This window comes from Cataglyphis hispanica, chromosome 15 (assembly GCF_021464435.1).
Source record: "Cataglyphis hispanica isolate Lineage 1 chromosome 15, ULB_Chis1_1.0, whole genome shotgun sequence".
NCBI classification, from domain to species: domain Eukaryota; kingdom Metazoa; phylum Arthropoda; class Insecta; order Hymenoptera; family Formicidae; genus Cataglyphis; species Cataglyphis hispanica.
In genome coordinates, this window is record NC_065968.1 from 4,579,153 (window position 1) to 4,597,429 (window position 18,277).

Consider the following 18,277-nt stretch of genomic DNA (forward strand, 5'->3'; position numbering starts at 1 on the left):
GTCGCGTTGATTATTTTCGGCTTTGTTCGACCGCATTCGGCTTCTATGCCTCTATGGTTGCGCGGCGGCCGAAAGTATAAAAAGTGCAAGCAGAACAGACCTCTTGGCTCTTGTTCGTCCAGATAGCATGTTTTTAAAATGGCGTAAACATAGAGACATTTACTTCTAATACAAAGATTAACTAAAATTAAACGAATGTGCAACGATGATAATCCGAAAAAAGATATGGCCACGAACTATCGGCGATTTGGTGTCGATGATCTTCGTGTTGATCATAGTGCCTCTTATGTACTGGTTCGGATTATGGATAGTGCTACCGGCATTATACAAGAACGAGATTCTATTGTACTCCCTCCATTTCGTCCTCGGTACTTTCATCATGTTGAACATTGTAGGTAATTTCACGTACACAGTATTATGCGACACCAGCATCAAGAGGTGCATAGTGCCTGTAAGCACGGCGGAAGTTGCGGACGGATGGAGGCTGTGTGCCATCTGCGAGTGCCTCTCGCCGCCGCGATCCTGGCACTGCAATATCTGCGACACTTGCATCCTGAAGCGGGATCACCATTGCGTGTTCACCGGATGCTGCGTGGGCTACCACAATCACAGATACTTCGTCATGTTTCTGTGGTATTTGTTCCTCGGCGCGGCGTATGCCTTCTCCTACGGCAGTTTTTTCATCTGGACTAGAATATCCTTCGAATTCCCGATGTCTATCATTAAGATGGTCTTTCCCGTGGCGATCTTCTTTTTCGGTTTTGACAGTTCCATCGATCAATTTTACTTATTGCTGTATATCGTGTCAACAGTGGGTACTCTGTATACTGGAGTGTTGTGCTTTTATCACTTTAATTTGATTCTCAGAGGCATCGTAGGTCATGAGAGCAATAAGAAAGATTTTACATACAATATGGGTTGGAAGGACAATGTTAAAGAGGTATTTGGAGAACGATGGTATTTGACATGGTTGCTTCCTTATATTAAATCACAGTTACCCCATGATGGAGTCTCATGGCATTATTTGTGTTCAAAAAAAGATTGAAAATCGTTTTGATTGAGTGTTACATAATTTTTTACAAAAAATTTTACAAAAATATCAGTGATATTTTAATTATTGAGATAGCAAAAATTAATTCAACAGTTGAATGCATCTCATTTTTAACCAGAAATTAAGGTTATCAATTATCTTGCTATAGTGTTAACTATATATCATACATAAAATCTTGAACTATTCTTCATAACTGCTGTAAATAAGAAATTTATATCTGTAATTAATGGATAAGATTATATTATTTTATTAAATTGTGTACACAGACCATTACAGATAAATTCTTTCACACTACATCTAAAGCGCTATGTATATATTGATAATTATATATTAATATAATTATGTATAATATATAAATATTAATTGTATCTCTCTTCTTGTGTGTTTTAAAATTAGATAAATATAAAAAACTTTCAAATTTTTTTCTAATTTTCTTAATTGTAATTTTATTATTTGATAAGAGAGGAAAATCTAATCACATTCAGAAGATGATTTCAAAAATGAAATATATCGAGTATTACTGTGTTTAAACACAGCAAGAATATATATTTAATTGTACATTATATTTTATTATAAAAATCTGTATAAGAAAGATGATAACTTATTATAATATACATGAATAATAAAGAACTAATTTCTTCTTGGCATTCTATATTTATAAAAAGAAATATTATCCACGAAAGATCAACTTTCATCTAGATATTACAGGCATATCGAATCACAATCACATCTTTTTTTACACAATCTCAATTACAATTCAAACGCAATTATAGTAAACTAATCACAAACTCATCGTTAATCCAATATTTTGGACATTTAGTTTTTAAATACACATCAACATAATAGTTATCAATTTTTTTCTTTGCTTGAACATCTACAGTTTACCCTAAACAGTATAAAATTTTTCATGTAAATATATAAAAGTAACCGTATAAAAAATATAAAAGGAAGATTTCTAAACAAATATTTCTGGAAGCTACAGGCTATAAAATAAGGAAATAATTATCTCTTTATATTGGTCTTTTTCCTTTCTTATATATTTCATAATAATTATTAGTTTTATTGTTTTTATACTGTTTAGGATTTAATATATGTATAATATAATGTGTAATAATACAATTTTGATAGGGAATCATTTCAGTCACAACACACTCATTGTGCGTCAAATAAAAAGAACTGTCCACATTTTATGTGTTGCAATTTTAAGACAATTATAAATATACTATATAAATGCATGCCAAACAATGTGGCCAAGAGTATTATTCTGTGTATAGATCTCCTCGTTTCACGAAGGACTTCATTTTATGACAGTGAATCATCCATGTGATCATCTGGCAGCGCTCTAATTTTAATGCTAACAATTTTTTCATTCTATCTTACTTGCTTTTATTTTTGTCTCACTTTTACTTTCAAAAGCCATCAAAAAGATTTATGGAAATTTTTGGAAGATAAGTCTTTTCTTTGATGGCGACTAATCTGAGCATATATCATGAAACAAGGAAATACTATATAGTAATATTAAATAATTGTTTTATTTAAAGAAGAATGTATATATACTTATAATTTATTCTTATTTCATTGACTATATGTATTATTAGGCGTATCTTTATATTCTTATATTTTTCACAAGGCAAAGTGTTAAATAATTGTAAAAATCGATAGTAAATAAATCTACAGACGCGACAACATTATAAAGTTACTAAGTTTAGGACGACAAAGGAGATCGATTTTGTAATTACATATTTGGCAATTTAATTTTTATTCAAGACTCATGAATGAGTCAGAGATTAAAGAGAGATTATCATTGCTAATATGAGATGCATTATTTTGATTTTTGTTTGGAAATTATTATTTCATTACCATTTTTAACTACTGTGACTTTTCACAATTTATGATACACCATTTAAAAATGATTGTTATAATTGAATGATATCACAACCTGAAAATTTGTGACTTACCAGTTTTTTAAATTAGAACTGAGATGATCTAAACAACACTTGCTGGTCCAAGAATGTTGCACGACGGCGTTTAGCACAAAGTGTATAAGGAAGAGAAGATCATACTTTGGGCAAGAGATTGATGTAGCTCTTTTTTTTAGTTCTCTTAACAGCAAACTTAATGCATACTAATATGAGTATCGCTGCTGAAGTAATATATAGCACTACACAGATGCTGATGTCGAATATATTCAAATCCCAGCCAAAAGCAGTGGTGTGTTTCTCCTTGGCAAGTCTCTCCAATCTAACTTTCGAACCATTGCCGACGTTGATCGTGCCGACATCGCTATCATAGTCGCTAATCCCATCATATTTGATGCTGCTATAACTGTACTTAGTTCTCAAATATTGTAGAACTTCTTTCTCGTTCCAGCTGCCATTAAGGAATCTGCACGCCGAGCAATGCTCTGCTGCGGGATATTGTATTTTTTTGTGCTCGGGATCCTCCGTAGCGTCACCCGACAATCGAGCGTTCACTTCATTATGCGCTCGCCACAGCCAGAGTACGGCTTCGTCTCTGCTGCGCGTGTCAAATATCCTATTCTTGCCGGCCATTTCCACGAAATGTGCGGCGCAGTCGGCGCATCCGAAGAACGTTTCGATATAGCCATACATCGCTCGCAACACTGCCACAGGATCTTGCGAGAAATCTGCCTGAGGAACCTTGCTCGGTTCTAGAGCAAAGTTCACAGTTAACATATGAAACATGGTCCACAATCCGCAAGGATATCCCCGATATGAATTTGCGCTACCCTTGCATCCTATCCACTGATGATGCAATCCCGAGAACACCGGCGACATCTCTTCTTCTGTTGTCTTTGCTAGCTGGCTGAATTCTTCGCCGGTTATGGACGTCCTGCTCTTGATGACGTCGCGTATCACCTCTAAATATGTGTTACCACGCCGTAGAGGAAAATACGCCGCCAGCACTGCAAGATATTTTCGTAAGGCTTCCATTTTCTCGCCGTCTATCGATTTAGTTAGGGATATCTCGTTGTTCATCGAATAACGCAATGCATTTTCCAAATCTAGTTGGTATAAATAATCGTCAGTCTTTTTCGATGAATGTTGTTCCTCTTCCTGCTCTTCGCGAGACTTGACAATCGTCCCAATTGTTGTTTGATGTGCATTCTCGACATTCTGTGCCATATCGTGGGATACTGTCGTACCTATCGTCTCATCGATGTTAACTCCTTTAGCAATTACGTAATCCTTAATAGCGCGTCGCACTCCCTGTCTCGATGATACTCTCACATTAACAACCCTCTGTGACTCATTGCGCCCAAAGGCTATCAAAGTCGGAAATTTGGTAACCTTGTTCATCACGCATAACAGTTCATTATCGGAGGTCACCCTGCGTATTTGCAAGCTGCTGATTCTATGCAAATCAAGAATAACCTCCGTGCCCAAGTCGGAATCCGTATTTTCAAAAATAAAAAAGAAATACTTTACATTATTGGATGTTGTTCTCCATATGTCTGTTATTTCAACATTCCTGCAATAAATAGAAATCTTTTTTGCAATGCAGTTGCAATAAGAAGTCTAGAAAATGGTTGTGGAAAGTTTATGATATACCTATATGGTGTAATGTTAGGCCATGTGGATCCTCGTCCTTCCTGTTGTTCCGTCTCGAGTCTATTAATCAAGTTATGCCTCACCGAATCGATGTTGTCTCCTTTTTCTATCACTAGACCTAAAGATGGTGGATGCGCATTCACGGAAAAATATTTTAGCATTGGATAATGCATGATCTCGTATTCGCGACAGATTGGATTGTTGTCATCGTCGGCGCAATCTATTGCCGCAACTACGACGATATCGTTCCAAGCTGAAATATTTGCCATTATTTTATTGAATATTTAAATTTCTCTCAAATTTTTTTCTTCCAATTATTATAATGTATTTTATAAATGCACAAAAAAAAAAATTGCATGGAAATATTTTGATGCATTTTTCTATTCTAGTCAAATTTGAAAATACTATCAAGTATATAATTTATGGAATAGTTTATAATTTTTTTCTTAACAGTTTACTTAATGCTCAACAAAAAACTTACAAAGAATATCGCTTGCCAAAGCTTTCCAAGTCGGCGCGAATCTATAACAAAAGCCACACCAACTGTTGTAAAACTCAACTAGCCAACTCTTGGTGCTGCCATAAACATTCGTTTTGAAGTTTGTGGCATTAAGAATCACTACATCATCGCTGGAATTATACAAGCCTTGACCACCTATCAGACTTTGATAATGATCCCTAAGAGGTACTGCTGCGCTGATGGAGGTTGTCATCAAAACATTCAGTAGCCATAATTTCAATACAATCCTTTTTATGTCTAGCTCCATCTTCTTTTTATATCTTTGATAATTGACATTAGAATCTCTAGGTTTTTCTTTTTCTGTAATTAATTTTTCTGTGATTAATTTTTTAAATTAAATATTAATCTTAAACTGTAGACAATAATTAAATATCTCTTAACATGACTTATGAAAATGTTTTAAATCAGCTTTTAAGTAATTAATTGGAGTAATTAATAACTTTAAAAAAAAAATAAATAATAAAATTAAAAAAAATTAAATTTAAGTAATTAATAACTATGAAAATTTAGGCAAATTAAGATAAAAAAAAATAGAATCATATTCTTCAATTGATTTTATATAATAATGCAAAATTTCAATATGTCAAGCTTAAATGTAAAAATATAAATTGAAAAAATGCGCAAAAATAATTATCTTTCTCGTCATTTTTAAGAAAAAAACCTCAAAAAATTAAATTAGATCAAACTAATTATGATTGAAAGAGTACAGCCGGTAATTTTAATATAATTCTATTGTTCAAAATATAAATAAAAAAGATTTACTCAAAACGCATAATCTAATGATTTACGCGAAAAGAATCTACTCAGATAATAAATAAATAAAACGTAAATAACGCGTAAATTTCATTTTATAATGTGCGGCTTTCACAAATTTGATTTCGATTTAGAATAAAAATACGATAGTAACGCACTAAAACGCAATAAAAACATGATACAAACGCACAATAATACCTGCGTATAATTCGCGCGATATCTCGTATCTTTTGACGTGTACGTTCTTAGTCGGTTGAAACGTTGAACGATAATGGAACTTTGTTCTACCCTTCTAACATTAAAAGTGCAATTTACTAATTTACATTGATTTATTTATATATGATTAAACATAACCTGAATGATTTGTCCGAAGCATAAATATAGTAAGGTTAAACCAATAGATATAAATTATCGAGCCACAGAGCATATCCGAAAGAAACCGAGCAAGGAACAAGATCTCCCTCCCCCCTCCCCCCCCGATCTTTACAGTCGTGTTCCAAAATTCACTGCCAATACTGAAAAGCTATAATATATGTTACATGAACTATAGATAGATTTTCAGTACTGGCAGTGAATTTTACAACACAATCTATTACATCAGCAATTTAAGTTTTAGTATTTCGAACGCACTTGTGACATTAGATTTGTTATACACATAAATTAGAAAAATAAAAGTGATTACATAATATGTGATAAAATTTTTAATGTTAAATGTGGATATTGAATAACGATTGTAGCTAAACAAGCTAATATTGGAATATATATAAGGAGATTTTAAGGTTATAATTTTGATGTGCCAAAGCTAAATGCAAATCACCGAATATCATAACAGAATTGAGTATTTTATATACTTGACATGTGCAGGTAATGTCTTTCACAGAATTCTATTGACGAAATTATATATGGCAATTTGAATTAAATCTTTCTGTCGAAAACAATGCTTGTTTTCAGACGATGTTGATACTTTAAATTATATTTGAAATAATTTATTATTCTCTCTCCACACATTCAGTTGTATGTAAAAAAACTTTAGGCATGCAGTTTTACTAAAACGATTGATATTGCCATGGAAATATGATTCTTTCAAGCAGAGCTTGTGGCGAATGTACAGAACACGAGCAAGTTATAAAACCAAAGAATACGAAGGTCGCAAATTAGTAGGGTAAGAAAAAGTATTAAAAGTTTTATAAAGATGTTTTACATTTCTATTTACATTGTTCTTCACATTTATTTTTATTGTTATTATTTTTGCTTTTTAATATTATTTTCTAGAGAATAATAAATCATATTTCATATTTATTGTAAATTATTTGTTTGAAATTTTATTGACATATTTACTTATTAATATTATATATATATATATATATATAATTTCAAGTTTTGGATTCTTAATATGATTGTGCCATTAAAAATGACATTAATATAATACAATACTCATTATTTAGATTTTCAATGGAGAAAATGTATTATGTGGTTGCTGATGTAGGAAGTTATAAGGATTTTATACCCTTTTGCAAGAAATCTGAAATTACTTTCAAAAATGAAGACTTTCTAAAGGCCAATTTAGTAATAGGATTCCCACCTATAAATGAAAGCTATAGTTCAAAGGTGACTATGATATACCCAAGAGTAGTTAAAGCAGAATGTAGAGACGGCAGATTGTTCGATCACTTGAATACTCTGTGGCTTTTTAGTCCTGGACTGAAAAACAATCCTGAAACATGTGTAATTGATTTCTCCTTGTCCTTTGAATTTAAATCTGCCATTTATTCTCATTTATCAAATCTATTTTTCAATGAGATTGTAAGACAGATGGAGAATGCTTTTCTTGAGGAAGCTGAAAGAAGGTATGGCCAGCCATGTTTAAGGACAGTCAAGCTGCAAAGATGATTAGAATTATTTACATAGCTAATTGAATATAGATAATATTTATTTTTATGAGAAATTTATTTATTGTTATCAAGCTGTCTTTAAAATGAAAGCATGTAAATTTAACAAAATTAATGATAAAAAGTTGATACGATAAAGTATAACAAACTAAATGCTTATAATTAAAGCATTTATTTTAAGCACATAAGAAAAAATGCATTGTTTTTTAATTAAATTTACATAATAAATTTGCATAAAGAATTAATTGATGTTGTGTCAAGTATTAAAAAAGAAAAAAAAAATATGTGCTAATATATGGCATTTTCCACAACTTTATATATTGAAAAATATATCTTTTCATATAAAAAGTGATTAAAAAGAAATTGAGCTCGATAATAAATAGCACACAATCTAAGATATTCTATATTTCAAGAACAAATATAAAAAAAATTTTAATGTATTTCAAAAAATTTATATAAATATATAGTATTTAAATATTTAATCTGATTTTTTAATTATTTGCAATAAAGAAATTGGCGCGGAAAGAATATAAAGTGAACGTAGTAAGGGATAGGAAAATATACTAAAAAATGGCGACCGTTCACTGTGAGCAACTTAAGAAGTATTTGCATGCAGGGGTGCGTTAAAAAATCCTATCCATAAAGTAAAGTAGCGTTTAATTGACCAAGCGGGACAAAAAAGAGTAAAGATTTCTTTCTGATTGATCAATTCAACGGTACTCAGTCCTAGTAGGATTTCCGAACGCACTCCAACAGACAAATCTAGGGTATTCAGTAAACGGTCGTACTACTGAATGCACCTAGTTTCACGTTTGAAGATTGTCCAATTACATCGCAAGCACGATTGACGTATATGAATCGAATGTTAATATATTTTCTTTCTTTTTCATCGTGCATTCATTAAAGCTACTCATATAAAATTACCGTTATAATATGGCAAGGTTGCAGATTGTGTCTGGTTGTTATTTCAGAGCGAAGTATGTATGCGCACAACGTTAGACGCGTCAAAATTCTCTACATCAAGGCACCCGCGTTGCGATCACAAGGATGAAGCTATACACGTCGATCCATTTCGAAAAGTAGACTTTCATTCGTGGTTCAAGGTCAGGACAACATGGCCAAATTTTATACGTCGCAGTTGCGCGCATAGATATACTGGAATTATCAAATTACGTATCCGCGCGAGCCGAAAGCACGTGTATCGAACGTCGTTCGTCCCGTTCCACGAAGCGAAACCATGCCGAGGCGATGCACCGTCATGGAATGAATACCAATGAACTGCGCAATGGGCGATATAGGCAGCGATAGGTGTGGCGCGTGAAAGAGGAAAGGCGCGCGCGTCCCCCGAAGCTATTGCGAGCGACGAGGAATGGCGTAGTGCGCACGTGTATGCACACATTCCGGGAGAACGAAGACGCTCGACGTGGCTCGTAGCATCGTTCCGAATCATCATCATTATCATCATCATCGTCAACGATTCGATTGACAGGATCATTGCTCCGATTCAAGCATTCGCCGCTCGCAGTTGATCCAGTGGCTGTGTATATAAGCGCTTTTCGCGCATAGTACAATTGTGTGTATGTGTGTGCCATTCCTGCGCCTATGCGTCTCTATTCGTCGCGCGGGGATTTACGAAGCGGGAGGGGAACGACGGTGACGGCGGCAGTGACTACGCGGTGGTGGTGGGGAGTGACGCGAGTGAGAGAGTGAGGTTAGCTTGTGTGCGTCGCGCTCTCTCTTTTTTTCTCGCACGCGCGTACCAATCGCGGCTCTCCTTCTCGCTCACGAGATTGTCGCGCTGTCTCTCTCTCTCTCTCCTCTCCTCTCTTCTCTGTATCTTTCACGCGCGCTGGCCCGTTCACTCGCTCGCTCGCTCGTGTCCGTCTGCCGTCGATTGGCGCGCGCGCGCGCGCGTTAACGGAATTCGCGATCGTGCACGCAGGGACCACCGACTAATGTTTAAATGGACGCATCGTCCATTATCACCCAAGTGTCGCGGGATGACGAGCTCGGCGCATTCAACAGCGAGAAAGGTTCGTATCAATCCCATACAACTGTCGTCCTCGTCCCCACGCTCACGAAACTTTCCGCCAGATGCCGGGGTTTCGTTGCCTTTGCACCTGTTACGGAACCCCCATCGTTTCTCTTCTAAATCTCATCTAACTTTACCATTTCTCTTCTCTTCATCCCTTTCATCTCTCTGCGAACAATTTTGCTCGTTTTCGTCTGCTGTTCTTCATCCCTTTTTCATCTCTCCATTGCTTCTTCTTTCAACCTTTTACTCTTATTCTCCATAAGCATTGTCGCAAATTTCTTTATTTTCTTATGCTGCATTATGCCCTTTAACCTTTCATGCTTTGAGCAAATTCTCTAAAGGTACTCTGTACAGAAAACAAAAAAGATTTACTATAAAAAGTTAATCAAAGTAATGTCATTTCATGATATATAGGATACAAATGTCTTTTTTCAATGCTTTTTAAAAGCTTCTTAGTTTAACATTATTGTTGTCAATAATTGAGTTTTAATTTAAAATTTATATCAGATTTGTGATTATTGTAAACTGTAACTATTGATAAAATTTTATTTAATAAATACGTGTATGTATGTTTGTGTTAACAAGTTTTTAATGTTTTTTTTTTCTGCGCAATATAGCTCAATTACCTCGGGAAAATGAAGCAGCCAGCAATAGTCCATCGAGCGGCAAGAAGCCGAGGGGGCGCGGACTTCTGCGCTCTCTGCTCTGCTGTTTCGGAAGAGGTCGTGGTGGCAGTTCAAAAAGCTCCAAATCGAGTTCTCTACAGGGAGACGGTCGTGGTTCGCCGCCACCAGGCACTGGATCTCCGAGATTTCTTCTGCCACCGGTTAAGCACCAAGACATGCACAAGAAGTGCATGGTAATTGATTTGGATGAGACTCTGGTGCATAGTTCTTTCAAACCAATCAACAATGCGGACTTTGTTGTTCCTGTAGAGATTGATGGAACAGTACATCAAGTGTACGTTTTAAAGAGGCCTTATGTGGACGAGTTTTTGCAGAGAATGGGTGAATTATACGAATGTGTATTGTTCACTGCAAGCTTAGCTAAGGTATGTTAAAGAAAAAGAAAGAAAGATTAAAAATTTTTATACTTTAATAAGTATAAAATAATTTGATTACATTGTTATACTGATATAATTCAACAAGTTTTAGAGTTATTAGATTATTATATATTGATATAATTAAAAGTATTATGAGAAATTATTTAATGTTTTATTATTTATTTATGTGAGAGTTGATTTGCAAAAATTTTTTATTTTTCGAATTTATTAGTCAATGGAAGATTAGAAAAATAGATTGAATAATAGATTTGAAATACTATATTAATTATGTTAAATATATTATCTCCATTTATATTACATATCTTACATAAGATTATTACATTTTTAAATAAAGAATGAACTCATTGTTATAGAAATTATGACTATGTAAAATAAGTTGTAAAAATTTTGATAATAACATTTGCCACAATCAGAAAATAGTAATGAAGCTTATTAGTAAAAAGAAAACTTGCAAAAATTTAGATATATTTCTTGTTTAATGTTTTATTTTATTGTGGTGCTTTACAGTATGCAGACCCAGTGGCAGATCTATTAGATCGATGGGGTGTATTCAGAGCAAGATTATTCAGAGAATCCTGTGTGTTTCATAGAGGAAATTATGTTAAGGATTTGAACAAATTAGGTCGTGATTTACAGCAAATCATTATTGTAGATAATAGTCCTGCCAGTTACATTTTTCATCCAGATAACGCGGTAAGATATGCTTGATAACATTAAAAAAAATATTTAAAAATAATTTATATTTTAATTTTTAAAATATTATTTTTTACTTTTATAAAAGCATTAAAATTGAATAATTATATTTAAAAATTAGAATAATGTTTATTTTTTACAGGTTCCAGTAGCATCTTGGTTTGATGATATGACGGATTCCGAGTTACTGGATTTAATTCCCTTTTTCGAGAAGCTCAGCAATGTGGACAATATCTACACAGTGTTGTGCAACAGCAATCATCCTTACAATCAGGTGCCCGCGCAGACGGTGCAAAATAATCAGAATCCGCCGGGATTAGGCTCGCTGGCTGCTTCCTAGCCCCATCTAAATCCTGGCAACACAGCCAGTCTTGTCGCTCAATGCACCTTCCAGAGAATCCTGAGGGGACTGCTCCATGTGAGTCACTTGCTGTGCAGCGAAGAACCTCGAAGTGCTCCCCCTTGTTGACCTTTGGAAGAACCGCTCCATTAAGCGGAACTGAATGTCCTATACCTTCAAAACGCGTCATTCAAGTCAACACACAGTGACATGTAGCTGCTGATATCCTTCTTCCTGGCGAGAAATGCAATGAAGACTGAGTCAGCTTTGAAGCGTGAGTGTTCTTCCATTTTGCATCAGGCATCAAAGACGACAAACTGTATCAGGCCTGTCTGCATGGACAATACGCGTGCTCGAGAAAAGGAATCTAGCAAAGGATAAAATCTCCATCAATAGTAGAAACTGCTTGCAGGAAAGTCACAAGAAAGGAAAGAGACGGTTAGAATTAACAATGGTGATTGTATACTGTGAAAGGATATATGAAGATACAAGAGAGAAGAAAGAAGAGAGCTTGCTTCGAGTTATTTGATGGGCTATATTGTGCTATTGCCATTTAGTTTTTCTGTTTAGATCAAAACACTACAAGCTTTCTATTCAATTAGATCCAATTACAAAGAAGACATCAATGCTCCGACTATGTTTTTGCATGCTTTTGACTCAATGCTTACAGAATGTTGAAAAAGGGTAACAGTAGCAGGTAGAATTGGAACTTATATATTTAACTTGATGTAAAATGTAAAAATTTTATTTTGATTATCATTTTAATTGTTTTTCAAACCAGTATTTTCTTTCTTTTTTTTTTTTTTTATAAAAACTCAAAATATTTTAGAATTTAATATCAAAACATTTTGAATTCTTAAAGTGTAGGAATATAAACATTAAGATAAATGTCTTAAGAATCATAGATAACTATGAGCGTTCAAGAGCATTTGAGAAAATAGAATTTTAAATATAATTTAGGATACCAACATTTTAAATATTAAAACATTATACTAGAAATTCTTAAAAAATAATTAATATGTTTTTTACCTATTTGAGAAGCTTTGAAAGCTTGAGAGCTAAATATGTAATCGGATTTTTAAAAAAATCTAAAATTTTTTTGAAAGATATTTGTTATTTTCCAAGAACATTATAATCTAAGATTTGAAAAAGCTCAAGTTTATATATATTATATATATAAAATACAATGTGATCAACTATAACTACTCGCTTTACACTGCCGAGGAATAGGAACAATTTCATATTCAGTCGTGCAAACTTTTGTTTCTGATTTCTAGAGAATGTCATAAATTACTTGAATCAGATGACAAAAGATATTTTCAAAACCTATTGCATAGAAATTGGTATCTCTACAAAATAAATTGTAAGATTTATTAAACTTTTTAATTGCTATTATTAATAATACTACTATATATTTTTTTAAAGCATCTATGAGTCATATCAAGGCTTGTGCCATTCGAAAAAATTGAGATTGCAAATTAAGCATTTTCTAAATATCGCATTTTGATATTGCGTTAGGTACATTTCCTGCTGCTGGTATACCTTTTATAAGACGCTCTGTATGTGGCATTTAGAACAGTGACATTGAAATTTTACACGGGTATGTATTACCATTTTTCTTATAAATTTTCTCTATATAATATTTGTTTGAACATAAACATTTTTATCTTTATTTTTATTTTATTTATCCAATCATGTTAATAAATAAATACAATTGCGTGTGTACTCTTCTTTCTGAAATATTTATTTGAGTAAAACATTTTAATTAGAGAGAGAGAGAGAGAGAGAGAGAGATTTATATATATCCAAATATATTAATTTCAGTTTTTATCCAGCAGCAAAATTCTTTTCTAATGTTTGCCAAAAAATTTGAGCAAATTTAAAATGATGATACAGGAATTGAAGATTGTTGATTAAATTCATTGAAAAATATTTACTGATTTATAGACAAATTTTATACACTTTACAGAGATTGCATAAATTGATAAAATTATTTTTGTTTTACTGAAAAAGAAAAATAAATCAATTTTTTAATAATTAATTAAGAATAATCATGGATCACATCATTGCATATTATTGCCAATATTGATAAATTGAACTGGGCCAATGCATATCATTCTTTCCCTCCAAGCTACGAAGTCTTATATGATCATTCGTTTTCTTGGTGCAAGAAAATGTGACAACTAGTTTAATAATTTGCACTTGTTATTTTCTTTAACATATATATTTTATATATATTGTCTATATATATATATATATATATATATATATATATATTTCTTTGATTTGAATATTAATCTTTTTATTTACAATTTTCTTATTATGAACAAAACTGATTGCTAATAATTGTCAGAGCTGTTGGATACACATGATTGTATTGCTATTGAGAAAGAAATGAGACAAAGGAAAGAATTTATGCTGTAAAATTGAATTCTTAATTTTTGCGATCAAGGATTAAATTTAATTTTAATTTTATCGTCTTCTTTTAGATTCTATAGTTTGTTTTTTAAATCGCTTATTTCTTAAAAAATGAAACGCGTGTATTATATGCATGAAAAAATATATATTTTAAAATTATATTTTGCGAAAATTTAACCATTAACACATTTTCTTGCTCCATTCCGAAACGAATCGCATGATGATGTCATTAACAAATTAGAATAATTTAGATGTAGCCCTTGAAGGGCAATAGATAAGCGGCGGTAATATCCCTACGTATGTGCATATATTTACTAACGTGTAATTTGTAAATGATCACAGTTGCTTGAAACCGAGCATAACAAATGTACAAATTGCATTGTACTATCATAATCATTCAGATTGTTATTATTCTTTTGCTTTTACTTTTGTTAATATTATTTTTATTATTTTATCATTATATTATTATAAATATCCACATTAATGTCGTTACTCTAACGTAAAAAAAAGCGAAATTTTTTTATTCTGCACGCTATTTGCTGTAAAGTTATATTCAAGCCGACTTAAACAGGAAATATTTTTCTTGAAATTAATTTTAGATAAAAACTAATTTTTTTGTACTTTTGCATTAAAGTAACGACATTATTATTGATATATTCAGTGAGTTAGTATTATCAATATTAGCTTGTGTGTGTATATGCGTATTAAACTCGGCGTCTGCTGTTTTATCTTTTCTTCCTGGCCTGAATGTAGGGTAGATCAAAAATCATGGTGCACCTAATAAGGTGATTTTTTGTTGACATAAGCAATTTAAATATGCAAAGACCAAATTTTTTAATTTAAAAATGTAAGTACCTAAAAATCTTTATTTCTGGAACTGGGAATTTCTGAATTTAAAAAAAATGTAATGATTTATCAAAGAATAAATAAACTATAAATTTAAAAATGTGAGATTCTGGACATAAAAAAATGTTACATATTCAGAAACGGTATTAATATAACCGATAATAATCATGCAGCATTTCATGTGTAGCATTTTCAATATCTAAAAATAAGACTCAAGGATGTAATATGCACTTACGAGAAAAATTGAAAAGGGTGATTTACTTATGATAAAATGAAAAAGTTGATATATGTACGCATATTAGAAATTGCTATCAACAAAAAAAATATTTCGAAAAAACAAAGTTACTTGTACAGAAAAAATTTGTTTTTTCGAATTATTTTATCAGAAAATGGTTTCCCCTTCCACAGATATTGTAGATTTTTGAACTACCTTGTGTACTTTATATTTTATCGAAATAATGATAACTTCTCTGAGAGAGATGTCTAATCGTTCGAATTATCATTTCTACTTAAAATAGAAAGAGATTTAATGCGAAAAGATTTTTGATATGGCTTCCAATTCTTCCATCCTTCTGTACTTAGTAAGTGTAACGATGTTTCTTGTAAACGTTATTGTGCGCGAACGCATGTATTATAAAATTTTCTTTGTATAATGCCCATCGAATTAACTCCATATGTACGATTGTACAAATCTCTGCACGATTCAAGAATCCGAGAATCCATAGATCTAAGTCGAAAACTGAAACGAGTTAAAAGAGTTATAAAATTCATGGATCTACTCGAAAAGGAGCCAATAATATTAGAATTGCAATTGAGTATTCTAAAATCCGAGACTTTAAAGATGTAAGAATCGATGAATGTATACAAGTGTGCAATTATTCGATACAATGTGTGATAAAAATTTATTAGTATAGTAATCTATGATGTAATTAAGAATCGTGGAAAAAACGATTAAAGATTTTAAGGATATAGTCTTTAGAGTTTTAATGTTAAATGGAATATCCAATCAGAAGAATTGAGAGAGCCTACCAAAGATTCAAGAAAAAATTTGAAAAGTTAATTATAAGAAATTAAAAATATCCAGAGATGTGAGAAATGAAAAATTTAGGAATTTAAAAATTTTGAATAGATTAGGAATTCAAAGAGCCAATGACCCAAAGGTTTGAAGCTATAAAAATGCACGCACACACAGATCAAAATACTTACAAAGAAAAATCTAAGGATTCAAGGATGTATCTTTTAGCTATATTATATATATATTATTATTATTACGTTATTGCGTATGAAAAGTCTGTTTTTAATTTAGACTGATATAATTTCAAAAAATTTTTAACAGAATTAGAGATACAGATTATTTTTTATAAAAAAATATTTTAATATACTCATACCCACAGCTACACAAAAGATATGTACGGCATTTAAAAAACTAAAAATTAAAGCGGTTACTTTATTTATTCATTAGCAAGAAATAAAATATATATATTAGCATTATACACTTTTCTATATTTATAAATTTTATAATTTAGCAACATTATATTAATAAATGTAATATAAAATGTTCTTAATAATATTAATAAATTCAATACATGCGTGCGTCGGAATAATTTTGTAACTTGCCATTAAATCTTAAAAATTTAAAATAATTCGTGCGCTTAATAAATAAATTTACAGATTATTAATTTGCAGAACAGCTTTTTACCATATACTTTCAAATTCAATGTAAACATCAAAAAATATATAATAAAATACAAGAATATTACAAGTAAATATATATTAAATATATTAGAAGAAAGAAATTAGATGTCCAAAACTAATATAAAAGTTGGAAATTTGTGGATTTAAATTATCCTGGAAATCAAAAAATAAATTAGATTTTAATATTCTGGAATTTAAAAAAATGTTAGTTGTAGAATAAAGAATTAAAAATTTGATAAGTTCTATAAGCTTATTAAACGCGGGAAATTAGAAAATTTGATATTTCATACGCAAACACGTAATATATGAATAGCTACTTGAAGCAAGGAAAAATGCGAGTGAGAAAGTATTACCGATAATGTTCTCAATCTTAAAATTGTAATCACAAGGATTTCGAGTCGCTGCTTTGCTGTGCATATTGAAGCGACAAATATGTAAAAAATATACAATACGTATATATATATACATTTAAAAAACGGCAGAAGCAGAGAATGCGCGTATGTATATGTGTAAATATACATTCGTATGTTCTGTATGCGTGTGTGTGTATGCAATGTAAAAAGAATAGCGTTCGAGGCTTTCGCCGAGTGAAACGGCCGCCAATTCGTGTCGAGACTTTTTTATATATACGAATCCAGAAAATTTCTTAACAAAAATAAAAGAATAAAAAAATGCGATAAAAGCGACTGTTATGCGCGGCTTTTGCGCATCGTAAAATATTAGAAACAGTTGCTTTATATTAACAATTGTATTATTATTATTATTGGGCGAACTTTGTCTTATAAAGAATTTTTTTTTCATGATTTAGATTTTCACCCGTTGAAGGCCCGCTTCATCGCAACAATAAAGTAGCATGGTCCTATTTACATCGACAGCGTTTAGCACGAAATGCGGCTATCCGATTATGGTTCCAAAATAGAATTTTACAATTATATGTACAGTAAAGATTTTATATATATATATATATATATATATATTTTCTCATTTTATTTCATAATTTTTTTCATGACTATGTGCTTTTATAAGAACGTAGGTCATCTCGGGAATTTCTGTAGATTTCTCCCTTGCTTTTGACGTCATCGAACTATGTATATATATAGCCAAATCGATTCTCATACCGCGTTAAAAAGTTCAAGATCAATTGACTACATTTAGCGCTAAACGCAGCGTCAACCTTAGAATACTAATCATACTTTTAAGACATTTAACATTAATCATACGTTAAATTTACGTATGTTGAGATTTTTCCCGAAGAAAAAAATGTCGAAAAAGAAAGAGAGAGAGACGAGAAAAATAAACTTTTATTAAAAATAAATCTTGTTATTTTAATGGGGATAAAAGTTTCATTACTTCCATTGTTTTTTTTTATTATACATTTTTTCATCTTGATAAAATATAAGTG

The 18,277-nt window shown here is 31.7% G+C and overlaps 4 protein-coding genes across 9 annotated transcripts; 3 read left to right on the forward strand and 1 right to left on the reverse strand.

The window, feature by feature from the left end:
- The first annotated feature begins 51 nt into the window (after positions 1 to 51).
- On the forward strand, positions 52 to 1,691 carry LOC126854999 (probable palmitoyltransferase ZDHHC24). Its single transcript, XM_050602258.1, has one exon. The coding sequence runs from the start codon at positions 206 to 208 to the stop codon at positions 1,043 to 1,045; it is 840 nt and encodes a 279-aa protein (XP_050458215.1). The 5' UTR covers positions 52 to 205; the 3' UTR covers positions 1,046 to 1,691.
- On the reverse strand, positions 1,684 to 8,847 carry LOC126854995 (sulfhydryl oxidase 2). 4 transcript variants are annotated; one of them, XM_050602253.1, is made up of 4 exons: positions 5,279 to 5,422; positions 5,105 to 5,145; positions 4,624 to 4,876; positions 1,684 to 4,543 (listed from the first exon to the last, which is right to left on the reverse strand). In XM_050602253.1, exons 3-4 carry the CDS (start codon positions 4,794 to 4,796, stop codon positions 3,109 to 3,111), a joined length of 1,608 nt encoding a protein of 535 aa, XP_050458210.1. In that variant the 5' UTR covers positions 4,797 to 4,876; positions 5,105 to 5,145; positions 5,279 to 5,422; the 3' UTR covers positions 1,684 to 3,108. The 4 variants fall into 4 exon arrangements, with proteins under 4 accessions (XP_050458210.1, XP_050458211.1, XP_050458209.1 ...); XM_050602254.1 differs by having other exon boundaries at positions 5,270 to 5,376; XM_050602252.1 differs by adding an exon at positions 8,710 to 8,847 and having other exon boundaries at positions 1,736 to 4,543; positions 5,105 to 5,443.
- On the forward strand, positions 6,473 to 8,267 carry LOC126855000 (coenzyme Q-binding protein COQ10, mitochondrial). Of its 3 annotated transcripts, none has more exons than XM_050602260.1 (3): positions 6,473 to 6,760; positions 6,848 to 7,058; positions 7,342 to 8,267. In XM_050602260.1, exons 2-3 carry the CDS (start codon positions 7,000 to 7,002, stop codon positions 7,784 to 7,786), a joined length of 504 nt encoding a protein of 167 aa, XP_050458217.1. In that variant the 5' UTR covers positions 6,473 to 6,760; positions 6,848 to 6,999; the 3' UTR covers positions 7,787 to 8,267. The 3 variants fall into 3 exon arrangements, with proteins under 3 accessions (XP_050458217.1, XP_050458218.1, XP_050458216.1); XM_050602261.1 differs by having other exon boundaries at positions 6,909 to 7,058; XM_050602259.1 differs by having other exon boundaries at positions 6,930 to 7,058.
- Positions 8,848 to 9,669: 822 nt separating the features above from the next.
- Positions 9,670 to 18,190, forward strand: LOC126854998 (carboxy-terminal domain RNA polymerase II polypeptide A small phosphatase 1). The gene is made up of 4 exons (XM_050602257.1): positions 9,670 to 9,818; positions 10,438 to 10,871; positions 11,391 to 11,576; positions 11,719 to 18,190. The coding sequence occupies exons 1-4, from the start codon at positions 9,749 to 9,751 to the stop codon at positions 11,914 to 11,916; spliced, it is 888 nt and encodes a 295-aa protein (XP_050458214.1). The 5' UTR covers positions 9,670 to 9,748; the 3' UTR covers positions 11,917 to 18,190.
- The last annotated feature ends 87 nt before the right edge of the window (positions 18,191 to 18,277 follow it).

Coding starts and splice junctions, on each gene's coding strand:
- LOC126854999 (XM_050602258.1), top strand. CDS start 206: ATGATAATCCGAAAAAAGATATGGCCACGAACTATCGGCGATTTGGTG.
- LOC126854995 (XM_050602252.1), bottom strand. CDS start 5,390: ATGGAGCTAGACATAAAAAGGATTGTATTGAAATTATGGCTACTGAAT. Junction 4,877..5,104: donor TTTGGCAAGCGATATTCTTT/GTAAGTTTTTTG, acceptor CAAATATTTCAG/CTTGGAACGATATCGTCGTA. Junction 4,544..4,623: donor CCTAACATTACACCATATAG/GTATATCATAAA, acceptor TATTTATTGCAG/GAATGTTGAAATAACAGACA.
- LOC126855000 (XM_050602259.1), top strand. Junction 7,059..7,341: donor GAAGGTCGCAAATTAGTAGG/GTAAGAAAAAGT, acceptor CTCATTATTTAG/ATTTTCAATGGAGAAAATGT.
- LOC126854998 (XM_050602257.1), top strand. CDS start 9,749: ATGGACGCATCGTCCATTATCACCCAAGTGTCGCGGGATGACGAGCTC. Junction 10,872..11,390: donor TCACTGCAAGCTTAGCTAAG/GTATGTTAAAGA, acceptor GGTGCTTTACAG/TATGCAGACCCAGTGGCAGA. Junction 11,577..11,718: donor TTTTTCATCCAGATAACGCG/GTAAGATATGCT, acceptor TATTTTTTACAG/GTTCCAGTAGCATCTTGGTT.